This window comes from Entelurus aequoreus, linkage group LG28, assembly GCF_033978785.1.
Source record: "Entelurus aequoreus isolate RoL-2023_Sb linkage group LG28, RoL_Eaeq_v1.1, whole genome shotgun sequence".
Lineage (NCBI taxonomy): Eukaryota > Metazoa > Chordata > Actinopteri > Syngnathiformes > Syngnathidae > Entelurus > Entelurus aequoreus.
The window spans coordinates 15647416-15660510 of record NC_084758.1 but is presented as its reverse complement, the minus strand read 5'-3'; the positions used below and the strand labels follow the sequence as shown (position 1 = coordinate 15660510).

Here is a 13095-nt window from a genome sequence, read left to right as displayed (position 1 = left end):
TGTAAGAAAACTTTTTTTTAATTTTTTTAATTTTTATAAATCAGACAGTAATGAGAATTTTTTTTTCAAACTAATGATTAATAATAATATAGTTAGTCACCTATAATACAAAGTTTTCTATTTAAATATAAATAACTTTTTTGAGCATTTTTTTTCAGTAAAAATATTTTTAAAATCCCCCGCATAATTGACCCTTCAGTATGCAGCCTTTGGTGGGAAAAGTTTAGAGATCCCTGATCTAAACTCTCAAAATAAAAATATAAACACTTTTTAGTTTAATTAAAAAAAATAAAAAAACACCAATCATACATATTACTGCCAAAAGTTTTTACTTGGAAAAAAAAAGTTCTTACTTGCAAATTGTATTTTTACTTGCAGAAAATTGTTGGGAGAAAAACACGTTTTAGTGTATTTGTGGTGATCTCAGTGATATAGTTGACACTGTATTCCTGTTCATGACATACATTATCTTAAATAACTAAAAAGTATACATATTTCGATTTGACAATTGATATTAGAGCATAAAAGTATCACCAGTGTCGATCCACAAATCATTATCGATCGAACGTTTAGTGTGCACAATTGAATATCCATGTTGCGCAGACGGTTAGATTGGAGAACACCTTTTATGTTGCGGAAATATGTTATTGTCTCTTGTTTTCATGTTAACGTTTAAGCTCACTTCTCTCGTAAAGTCTGTGGTTGAACAAAGTTTTTTACAAGACTTTTCATTTAGAAGTTTAACGTTTATCGCTAATTTGTAGACATCCTCAATACGTATCGTCAATAAAGAGTTGATGGATAAAGCCAAGCGTGACGCTGACCAGCCGGGGGAGCATTTCACACTCCACACCCCCAGGGGGCGGAACCAAATGATCACTAAATAAGGTCAAAATGATCACTAAATAAGGTCACGTGACAAACCTTTATTGTCGCTTACAAAATCTACACAAAAAAAGACGACTTTTAGGAAACTTAAAACGAGTCCACCTGCAGGCAGGTGTCTGATTGGACGAGGCGCTCTATGATGTCATCATACGAGGGGCGATGCTCATGGACATCAACTCCTGGAAGAGAAGTTTGCACGCGTACGGCATCCGCACCAGCGAGATCTGAAACACACACACACGGTGTAGGCCACGCCTCCTGGAGTCACGTGATGCGAGTGTGAGGTACCTGTGTCTTGTTGCGGCAGCCGCGACATTCATAGGTGTGTGTGCGTGTGTTGGCGATGGCCATGAGTCCGCACAAGTTGCACACGTGCACCTGGTAGGGATCGGACGCCTCGAAGAGACGCTCTCGCAGGAACTGAGCGGCTCCGTGAGCGATCTGACAGTCACGCTCCATCTCCCCGAATCGCAGACCGCCATCGCTGCGCAGTGACACACACACACACACAGGTCAGACACACACGTCAAACACACAAACAGAGGTCAGACACGCAGGTCAAACATACGCGCGCAAACACACACACACACACACGTACATACACAGGACAGAAAGGCATAGAAACACACGCACACACGGGACAGATGCACACAAACACGCAGACACACAAACACGCACACACATGACAGAAAGACATACACACACAAAAACATGCACAAGCACAAACATACGTACACACAGGACGGACAGACATACACAAACACGCGTACACAGACACACAAACACACGTAGACAGACACACAAAGACGCCTACACAGATACGCATACAGAGACACACAAAGATGCGCACACAAACACACGTACAAAGACACACAAACACAGACACACAAAGACTCGTACACAAACACACAGACAGACACACAGACGCGTACACAAACACACAAAGACACGTAGACAGACACACAAACGGGTACACAAACACACCTACACAGACACACAAAGACGCATACACAGACACACAAAGACGCATACACAGACACAAACACACGTACACGTGCACTCAAAGATGAGTACACAGACACACGTAGACAGACACAAACACAGACACACAAATACGCGTACACAGACACACGTAGACAGACACACAAACACAGACACACAGAGACGCGTACACAAACACACGTAACAGACACAAACGCGTACACAGACACAAACACGCGTACACAGACACAAACACACAAACGTGTACAGACACAGACACAAAGACGCGTACACAAACACAGACACGTACACAAACACACGTAGACAGACACACAAACGGGTACACAGACACAAACACACGTACACAGACACACAAACACGTACACAGACACACAAAGACGCATACACAGACACAAACAAACGTACACATACACTCAAAGACGCATACACAGACACACGTAGACAGACACACAAACACAGACACACAAAGACGCTTACACAAACACACAGACGCGTACACAAACACACATAGACAGACCCACAAACGGGTACACAGACACAAACACACGTACACAGACACACAAACACGTACACAGGCACACAAAGACGCGTACACAGACACACAAAGACGCATACACAGACACAAACACACGTAAACATACACTCAAAGACGCGTACACAGACACACATAGACAGACACACAAACACAGACACACAAAGACGCGTACACAAACACACGTAGACAGACACAAACGCGTACACAAACACACGTAGACAGACACAAATGCATACACACAAACGGGTACACAGACACAAACACACGTACACAGACACACAAACATGCATACACAAACACAAAGACACGTACACATATACTCAAAGACGCGTACACAGACACTCGTAGACAGACACACAAACACAGACACACAAATACGCGTACACAGACACAAAAACACGTGCCCGTACACAAACATGCGTACAGACACATACACACAAACACGCGTACACAGACACACAAACATGCGTACAGACACACGTAGAGAGACGTGTACACAGACACAAACACGCATACACAGACACACGGACAGACACACAAACACGCGTACACAGACACATGTGGAGAGACGCGTACACAGACACACGGACAGACACACAAAGACACGTAGACAGACACATACACAAACACACATACACAAACAAACACAGGTAGACAAACACACTTACACAGACACACAAACACGCGTAGACAGACACACGTAAACAAGACAGACAGTGTGCATGTTACCGCGATCGTCCCTCCATGGGTTGTCTGTTGAGGATCTGGACGGGTCCTCGGGCCCGGGAGTGGATCTTGTCGTCCACCATGTGTTTGAGGCGCTGGTAGTACGTCGGGCCGATGAAGATCTGCGAGGTCAACTTGCGGCCTGTGAAGCCGTTATATAAAACCTGAACACAAATCAGTCCGTCACTTCCAATGTGAACAGGCGCTGGAGCCGTGGCGTAGAGACTTCACTTCACCTCGTTTCCTCTCAGGTGGTAACCGTACTCTGACAGCAAGTTGGACACCTTCTGCACGTTGACGGCGTCGTTGAAGGGCGTGGCGTCGCCAATCTCGCCTTTGTTGGCAGAAACCTGCAAAGAGCAAATAAGACCGCCCCAGTTTCAAAATAGAACTAGAAATTTTTTTTTTTAAAAAGGATTTCATGTGCATAGGGATGGGTACTTTTCACACTGGAACCGATACGGTGCCTGGGAATCGATACCATGGGTACTTTCATAGGCGCTGAATTCCGTCGGTTCTACCGGGCATCGATTCACGTAAAATCAAACCTTGCCAAAAATAATGAAACCTTGGCTGCAAACTCGTCATGTCTGGCTGCAGACGAAACACTGGCTGACCTAAAAAAAAAAATCACTCAAGCAGCACTCTGGGCAGACTCACAAAAAATTCCTCCAAATCACAGGTCTCAAACTCAAAATCTGGCCCACCACATCAAAGCCAGGAAGTAGTCTTTGCCCTTAAGTTGCCTTGTCTTTTGAGTCCTACAAAGTGTTTGTACTGTAAGTATTGTACCGATGACACCCCAGCTGTTTGATGGTGGAACGGTTCGAATCGGGGGAGAAATGTGGTATATGGAGAGTTTTGTATATTGTGTTAGTCCTAGTTGTAGTTTTAATTACCACATTTGGCGGTGCTGAAATCGCCATGTAAAATCGCTGATGCTAATCAGTAGCACGTACAGTGGTGGTCAAAAGTAGGGATGTCCGATAAATGCTTTAAAATGTAATATCGGAAATTATCGGTATCCGTTTCATAATTATCGGTATCGGTTTCAAAATGTAAAATTTATGACATGTTAAAATGCCACTGTGTACACGGACGTAAGGAGAAGTACAGAGCGCTTTAAAGTCACACACACAAGTGAATGCAAGCCATACTTGGTCAACAGCCATACAGGTCACACTGAGGGTGACCGTATAAACAACTTTAACACTGTTACAAATATGCGCCACACTGTGAACCCACACCAAGCAAGAATGACAAACACATTTCGGGAGAACATCCGCACCGTAACACAACATAAACACAACAGAACAAATACCCAGAATCCCTTGCAGCACTAACTCTTCCGGAACGCTACAATATATACACCGCTAGCCCCTAAACCCCGCCCCCCACCTCAACCCCGCCCACCAATAATGCACTTTGTGACTTCAATAATAAATATGGCAGTGCCATGTTTGCATTTTTTTCCATAACTTGAGTTGATTTATTTTGGAAAACCTTGTTACATTGTTTAATGCATCCAGTGGGGCATCACAATAAAATTAGGCATAATAATGTGTTCATTCCACGACTGTATATAACGGTATCGGCTGATATCGGTATCGGTAATTAAGAGTTGGACAATATCGGAATATCGGATATCGGCAAAAAAGCCATTATAGGACATCTTTAGTCAAAAGTTTACATACACTTGTAAATAATAATAATAATAAAAATGGATTAGATTTTATATCGCGCTTTTCTATTATTAGATACTCAAAGCGCTCACAGAGAAGTGAGAACCCATCATTCATTCACACCTGGTGGTGGTAAGCTACATTTGTAGCCACAGCTGCCCTGGGGTAGACTGACGGTGTAAAGAATGTATGTACAGAACATAAAGTCATGGCTGTCTTGAGTTTCCAATCGTTTCTACAACTCTTATTTTTTTGTGATAGAGTGATTGGAGCACATACTTGTTGGTCACAATAAACTTTCATGAAGTTTGGTTCTTTTATGAATTTATTATGGGTCTACTGAAAATGTGAGCAAATCTGCTGGGTCAAAATATACATACAGCAACATACATGATCAATTTTGGTGATGTACAAAAGTTACAATCAAATCAAATTAGCTTCATGGCATGGCCTCTTAACTTCATGTGAGTGATTATGATTGACAACACCTGTTGACTTCTCTGAGCCCATTTAAATAGGGGCGGCATGGCGTAGTGGGTAGAGCGGCCGTGCCAGAAACCTGAGGGTTGCAGGTTCGCTCCCCGCCTCTTGACATCCAAATTGCTGCCGTTGTGTCCTTGGGCAGGACACTTCACCCTTGCCCCCGGTGCCGCTCACACTGGTGAATGAATGATAGGTGGTGGTTCGGAGGGGCCATAGGCGCAAACTGGCAGCCTCGCTTCCGTCAGTCTACCCCAGGGCAGCTGTGGCTACAAATGTAGCTTACCACCACCAGGTGTGAATGAATGATGGGTTCTCACTTCTCTGTGAAGCGCTTTGAGTATCTAATAGTAGAAAAGCGCTATATACAATCTAATCCATTATTATTATCATTATTATTATGTGATGCAGTCATTAGACTCGGTTACAAACGCGACAATGGAAGCCCTTGCTCCAGAAGCAACACCTTAAGGCTCGTCTAAAGTTTGCTGCTGATCACACGGCAGTGTTTCACACACATTCATTTATTTGTGGCGGCCCGCCACGAAAGAATTACGTCCGCCACAAATAAATAAAAAATAAAAAATAAAAATTTAAAATTTAAAAAAAAAAAAAAAAAAAAAAGTTTTTTTTTTTTTTGTCCTCTCCAGCTTCTCAAGCAAATCATATAGTTGATGTAGATGCCCATATCGGCTGTTCAGATTTACTTTACAAAAGAGAAGTGTAGGATACTTCTCTTGTTGCCTTATTTGTATTTGACTTTATTAAATGTATTTATATAAGAAACACAACATGTGTATATAACAAAGGGTGCAAAGTCTGCAGGCAGTAGGAAACACATGGTTAAGTGTAGGGAGTAAAACTGATGGCAGTCTAAAGTTCAAGATTTTTGGAGCTCTTTGTTCAGTGGATCATATGTTTGATGAAGCTCTGTGTCTATCTACCACCACTACTGTTTTCTGTTTATTTGTTACTGACTGTGGCAGGACACCTCTGCCTCTGTTTCACTTTATGTTGCTGGTAAATAATATGGTTGTAGTAGTAGGCTAAAGTTAAATTATTTAGTATGCACTAATTAAAGGGGCAGAGCTTTGAGACATTTTAGCTTTTATATTTTATAAGATATATTTTTTGTAAGAACCACAATTAATAAATATATTTCAGTGAATAACTTATTGTTCAAATCTGTATATAAATATGTACATAAAGTGTTATAATTATATTGTAAAATGGATGGATGGATGGACGTTTAAAACAAAACTGTTATTATTAATTAATAAGTATACATTTTTTGAGCCTTTTTAGAGAAAATCAAATCATTGTAGTAAATTATGCAAATTACTCGATGATGTCATAGTGACCACGCCCACAGCCACGCCCCCACCACCACAGGTATCTTGGCAGTTTATGGGAAACACTGCATGGACAAAGATAAGACCTTCTGGAGGAAAGTTCTGTGGTCAGATGAAACAAAAATTGAGCTGTTTGGCCACAATACCCGGCAATATGTCTGGAGGAGAAAGGTGAGGCCTTTAATTCCAGGAACACCATCCCTACCATCAAGCATGGTGGTGGTAGTTACAGTATATGCTCTGGGCCTGTTTTGCAAAATGAAAAAGGAGGATTACCTCCAAATTCTTCAGGACAAGCTAAAATCATCAGCCCGGAGTTTAGGTCTTGGGCGCAGTTGGGTGTTCCAACAGGACAATGACCACAAACACACGTCAAAAGTGGTAAAAGAATGTCTAAATCAGGCTAGAATTGAGGTTTTAGAATGGCCTTCCCAAAGTCTTGACCTAAACGTGTGGACAATGCTGAAGAAACAAGTCCATGTCAGAAAAGCAACACATTTCGCTGAATTGCACCAATTTTGTCAAGAGGAGTGGTCAAACATTCAAGCAGAAGCTTGTAGATGGCTACCAAAAGCACCTTATTGCAGTGAAACTTGCCAAGGGACATGTAAGCAAATATTAACATTGCTGTATGTATACTTCTGACCCAGCACATTTGCTCACATTTTCAGTAGACCCATAATAAATTCATAAAAGAACCAAACTTCATGAATGTTTTTTGTGACCAACAAGTATGTGCTCCAATCACTCTATCAGTTGTTGTAGAAATGATTGGAAACTCAAGACAGCCATGACATTATGTTCTTTACAGGTGCATGTCAACTTTTGACCACGACTGTATATGGCATATGCAATGTAAATTAGCATCAAGCTAGCACATTTTGAAAAGTGAAGCCCACAGGAATGGAAATATGGTACAGATGGATGCTCTGTGACTCGATACCCGGTAGTGCCGACGGAATCCGGCAGGCATCGCCACGGTTGTGTGTGTGTGTGTGTGTGTGTGTGTGTGTGTGTGTGTGTGTGGCGAGTGACGTCACCTTGCCCTGCAGGCACTCGATCAGATGGCCGACCGTCATTCTGGACGGGATGGCGTGAGGATTGATGATGATGTCCGGTGTGATGCCCTCGCACGTGAACGGCATGTCCTTGGAAACAAAAACAACCGTCACAGACACGCCCACTTCCTGTCTGGCTTCCTGTATACCTCTTGTCTGTACTGGATCCCGCAGGTTCCTTTTTGTCCGTGTCTGCTGGCAAACTTGTCTCCAATTTGAGGAATCCGGACAGAGCGAACCTAGCGGGCCAACAAAGCGGTGAGGAAATGAAAAGGCGAGAGCCAAAAGGAAATGTTCAAAGTAACAGATAACTGACAATATAACCTGGTCCCTACACACTTGTAAAAAGAGCTCAGCACCGCATGCACTTTTTGCGTCGGATGAATAGAGCACAGCTCCCTCCCCCCATTCTCAGCACATTCTACAGAGGCACCATAGAGAGCCTACTGACCAACAGCATCTCTGTCTGGACTGGAGCCTGCAGTGCCTCAGACTGGAAGTCTCTCCAGAGAGTGGTGAGGACGGCGGAAAGGAGATCGCAAAAAGCCGCTGCCTGACCAGGGCTCAGAAAATCTGCAGAGACTCCTCCCACCCCCACCAAGGACTGTTTTCACTGCTGGACTCTAAAAAGAGGTTCCGCAGCCTCCGAAGCAGAACCTCCAGGTTCTCTAACAGCTTCTTCCCTCAGACCGTAAGACTCTTGAACGCATCAAAATAATCCCCTCAATTCCCCCCAAAAATTGATTAACTGGCTGGAATATAAAGACAATATAGCATACATCCATAAACCTGGATGCATATACAAAAGTGCAATATATTTATCTGTACAGTAATCTATTTATTTATATCTGCACCTTATTGCTTTTTTATCCTGCACTACCATGAGCTAATGCAACGAAATTTCGTTCTTATCTGTACTGTAAAGTTCAAATTTGAATGACAATATAAAGGAAGTCTAAGTCTAACTTTGCGTCACAGGCGGTCTTACCCGGATTTTGCAGAATTTGTAGCCCTCCTGGTTCAGGGTCACCATCACCTGGTCCACGATGCCGGTCTCGCTGGTCCTCAGGAAGGTGCTGCAGTCCCTCTTGGTGTAGCGCCGGTTGGTGCTGTCCAGTTCGTCGTCGTTCTCCGGTAGTGTCACGGTTTTGCCGATGATCACGTCCTCGCCGGAGACGCGCACGCCGGGCGCGATGAGCCCGTCGTCGTCCAGTTTGTCGTAGATGGCGTGCCTCATCCCTGGACACAGAAAGTCACTCGCATCTCCAGGGAAGGGAAGCGGAGGTTGGACTCTGTTGGCTTTACTCACCCTGGCAGGTTTCTCGTGTGGGTTTCTCAAAGATCTCTTCCTGATCGAAGCCTTTCTTGGACTCCTGCTCCTTGTAGGATCGATAGAAGACAGACCGGAAGAAGCCTCGGTCCACCGCTGAGCGGTTCATGATCACGGAGTCCTCCTGGTTGTAGCCCGTGTAGGAGGCGATGGCCACGATGGAGTTGATGCCTGCAGAACAGGAGGTTTCCGGTTAAATAGTGATCAACTCGGCCTTCTGCCGCTTTGTACCTGCTGGCAGCTCTCGGAAGCGCAGGTACTCCATGGAGCGCGTGGTGACCAGTGGCTTTTGAGGGTAGTACAAGACGTGCGCCAGCGTGTCCATTCGCACGTGGAAGTTGGTGATGTAGACGCCCATGGCCTGCTTGCCCATGGCCGACTGGTACGTGTTCCTGGGAGACTGAAGGTCAAAACGAGAGACGCTAAAAGCAATCCAGTGTAGGTCATGATATAAAGTTAAAGTATCACTGACAGTCACACACACACTAGGTTAGGGCTGGGCGATACATTGATATACTCGATATATCACGGGTTTGTCTCGTGCGATATAGAAAATGACTATATCGTGATATTCGAGTATACGTTCTCACACAGTTGCTTTTAGCTGCGGGCATTAAACTGCATGCTTTTCTCCCTCTTTCTTGTCTCTCCTTCTCACAGAGACTTAAAACAAGCGCACCTTCTTACATACGTCACGTGTGCAACGTCACACGCTCCCACAGAGCAGGGAGGTAGCGACATGGTAACATTAGCTGTGATGCTAACCGAGTGGTGCGAGTGGTAATACGAGAGAGAGAAGGTGCCAATCTGGTAACAAATGGAGGAATAATTAATTCCAAAGAAAAACAGCACAGGGTCCATCGTCTGGCGGTGGTTTGGCTTCAAGCGGGAAGATGTCGAACAATTATGCAGTGTTGGGTTAGTTACTGAAAACCAGTAACTAGTTACAGTTACTAGTTACTTTATTTCAAAAGTAACTCAGTTACTAACTCAGTTACTTACACCAAAAAGTAATGAGTTACTGTGAAAAGTAACTATTTAGTTACTTCTTTTTTTCCCTTTTTTTTAAAGGCTCCCATTAATGCCCTTTTAGCCTTCATTTCAGTACTGTTATTGCACTGGAGAATAATACAATCTGTTGATCAACTTGACATGCATTTGCATCACTGAACTCTGCTAAGCAATGTGCTCTACATACAACACACAAAGACAAAGATATGTTTCAAAGGGCCAATTTATTTCAGGCCAGAACAAATTGACAAAACTATTTTAAATAGCTGCAACATAATGTCACTTTAAAGGCCTACTGAAATGAGATTTTCTTATTTAAACGGGGATAGCAGATCCATTCTATGTTTCATACTTGATCATTTCGCGATATTGCCATATTTTTGCTGAAAGGATTTAGTAGAGAACATCGACGATAAAGTTTGCAACTTTTGGTCGCTGATAAAAAAAAAGTCTTGCCTGTACCGGAAGTAGCGTGACGTCACAGGTTGAAGGGCTCCTCACATCTGCACATTGTTTTCAATCATGGACGCCAGCAGCGTGAGCGATTCGGACCGAGAAAGCGACGATTACCCCATTAATTTGAGCGAGGATGAAAGATTTGTGGATGAGGAAAGTGAAAGTGAAGGATTAGAGGGCAGTGGAAGCGATTCAGATAGGGAAGATGCTGTGAGAGGCGGGTGGGACCTGATATTCAGCTGGGAATGACTAAAACAGTAAATAAACACAAGACATATATATACTCTATTAGCCACAACACAACCAGGCTTATATTTAATATGCCACAAATTAATCCCGCATAACAAACATCTCCCCCCTCCTGTCCATATAACCCGCCAATACAACTCAAACACCCGCACAACACACTCAATCCCACAGCCCAAAGTATCGTTCACTTCCGCAAAGTTCATACAGCACATATATTTCCCCAAAGTTACGTACGTGACATGCACATAGCGGCACGCACGTGCGGGCAAGCGATCAAATGTTTGGAAGAAAGCTGCGTACTCACGGTAGCGCGTCTGCTATCCAACTCAAAGTCCTTCTGGTGGTGTTGCTGTAGCCAGCCGCTAATACACCGATCCCACCTACAGCTTTCTTCTTTGTTGTCTTCATTGTCCATTAAACAAATTGCAAAAGATTCACCAACACAGATGTCCAGAATACTGTGGAATTTTGCGATGAAAACAGAGCTGTTTGTATTGGGACACAATGGTGTCGCGCAAACATCATATCGAGACGTTTTCAGCCGGATATTTCCCGGGAAACTTACAATTCTACTTTATAAGTGAACCCGGCCGTATTTGCATGTGTTGCAATGGTAAGATTTCATCATTGATATATAAACTATCAGACTGCGTGGTCGGTAGTAGTGGGTTTCAGTAGGCCTTAAGTAGATAGGATCTTTGATCCTAGACACAACTTATATTTAACTAAAATGTTATTTTCTTTGTGCTCGACAAAAGAAAAGTAGTGAGAATGTTAAGACACTCGACTTCTGGCTTCACCATGATGTCATGTTAGTTGTTATGAGAGTAGCGTATGTGTGTGTGTGGCCCTTTAAGATATGACAGCATGTGAGGTGAGTGACGTCAGTGAGTGAGTGGGCGAGAGAGGTGAGGGAACGGCGACAGTGAGTGCGTGCAGGTGCTCTAGCTTGGTGGATGGCTGCGTCCAATAAAGTCACAAAGTTGCAACAAACCGCCGGCCTCGTCATTCACCCTCAGCTGTAAAGACCCACTTCCGGGTAAAGTGAAGGTTGTTAGCCCCGAAGTACATAGGCCCTGGAGGAACATCTCCCTTGTGCCCCTCAACTACGGTCTGGGAGCCCCCCGCCCCCACCCACACAAAGCAGCCTCTTCTTTTCCACCACAGCGCTGCAATAAAATACTCAGATCTTCTGTTTCTAGCCGATACTACATAAAAAATAACGCAGTAACGCATCATGTAGTAACGGTAACTGAGTTACTGAATATAAAAAACAACGCGTTAGATTACTAGTTTACTTTGTAACGCGTTAGTCCCAACACTGCAATTATGCGGCAAAAGCGTTGCTACTACAAGTAGCACCACTGCTAATTTGTAGCATCATTTCAAAAGTCACCCGCTAGAAAATGAAGAGTGCTTCAAACTCCGCATGTCAACATCTCCGTTCGGTGCCACACCAACAAAATGCTGAAGCAACCATTTCCACATCAACACCGTATGACATACACTATTTGATATGCAGCTCATTTTTATGTGACACTTATTGAAATATATTAATATATATATTATTGAAATATATTAATATATATCAAACTATGAAAAAAACTGTGACTTATAGTCCGAAAAATACGGTACATTACCCAGAAGGCTGAGGGTTGTAGACGGGAAGAAGGTCTAAGCTACGCGGGTAAATGACAATTGTGCTATTTGAGCAATAAGACGATGTATTGTTACACGTTGTTGGTCCTTAATTTGCATGAATTGACCACGTGTGAGTACACTGGGGCTGGGGGATAAAACGATACCAATATATACCGCAATAAACACGTAATTGATATAAAAATTCGATAAAATGTTAAAATAAAAATTCCTTCGTTGGAAGAAAGTGTGAGTATGGAAGCAAGGTTGGTTGCATGAACAAAGGCACACGCTTTCTGGTAACTGAGCAACGCAGGAAGGAAGTGATCGCTGATCAGTGGGATTGACACGCTAACAGCCAATCAGGTAACAGTATCCACTATCAAGTTTGGTTGCGAAATCTGGTTGCGAAATCTGGTTGCAGTTGATTCTTTGCATGGAGTGAAATGCGAAAGTAAAAACGAAGAAATTGTGGATAAAAGGAGGAAAAGTCACCTCGCGAGTATGAGAGTTTGGGGATTTATTTTAAAAAAGGGACCGTAGTCAGACGTGGGTCTGTAAATGATGCAAGGCGCTCGTCCCCACCAAGACCGCTAATACCACACCACTTTAGCCGCGCTCACCCTTTAGCGCACAGCTGTAACTTCCTGGAACTAAACCGGCAGAAAATAGTTATTCTCAGGTTTCT

At 43.4% G+C, this 13095-nt stretch overlaps 1 protein-coding gene across 1 annotated transcript in view; it reads right to left on the bottom strand.

The window, feature by feature from the left end:
* Positions 1-916: 916 nt before the first annotated feature.
* polr2b (RNA polymerase II subunit B) overlaps positions 917-13095 on the bottom strand; it is a 31044-nt gene continuing 18865 nt past the window's right edge. The window contains exons 16-24 of the mRNA XM_062039645.1: positions 9285-9453; positions 9033-9224; positions 8712-8962; positions 7873-7962; positions 7706-7813; positions 3388-3501; positions 3155-3315; positions 1177-1372; positions 917-1112 (exon numbers count right to left, since the gene is read on the bottom strand). Coding sequence (XP_061895629.1) covers positions 1023-1112; positions 1177-1372; positions 3155-3315; positions 3388-3501; positions 7706-7813; positions 7873-7962; positions 8712-8962; positions 9033-9224; positions 9285-9453 — 1371 coding nt within the window. The 3' untranslated portion in view covers positions 917-1022. The remainder of the gene's footprint in view (positions 1113-1176; positions 1373-3154; positions 3316-3387; positions 3502-7705; positions 7814-7872; positions 7963-8711; positions 8963-9032; positions 9225-9284; positions 9454-13095) is intronic.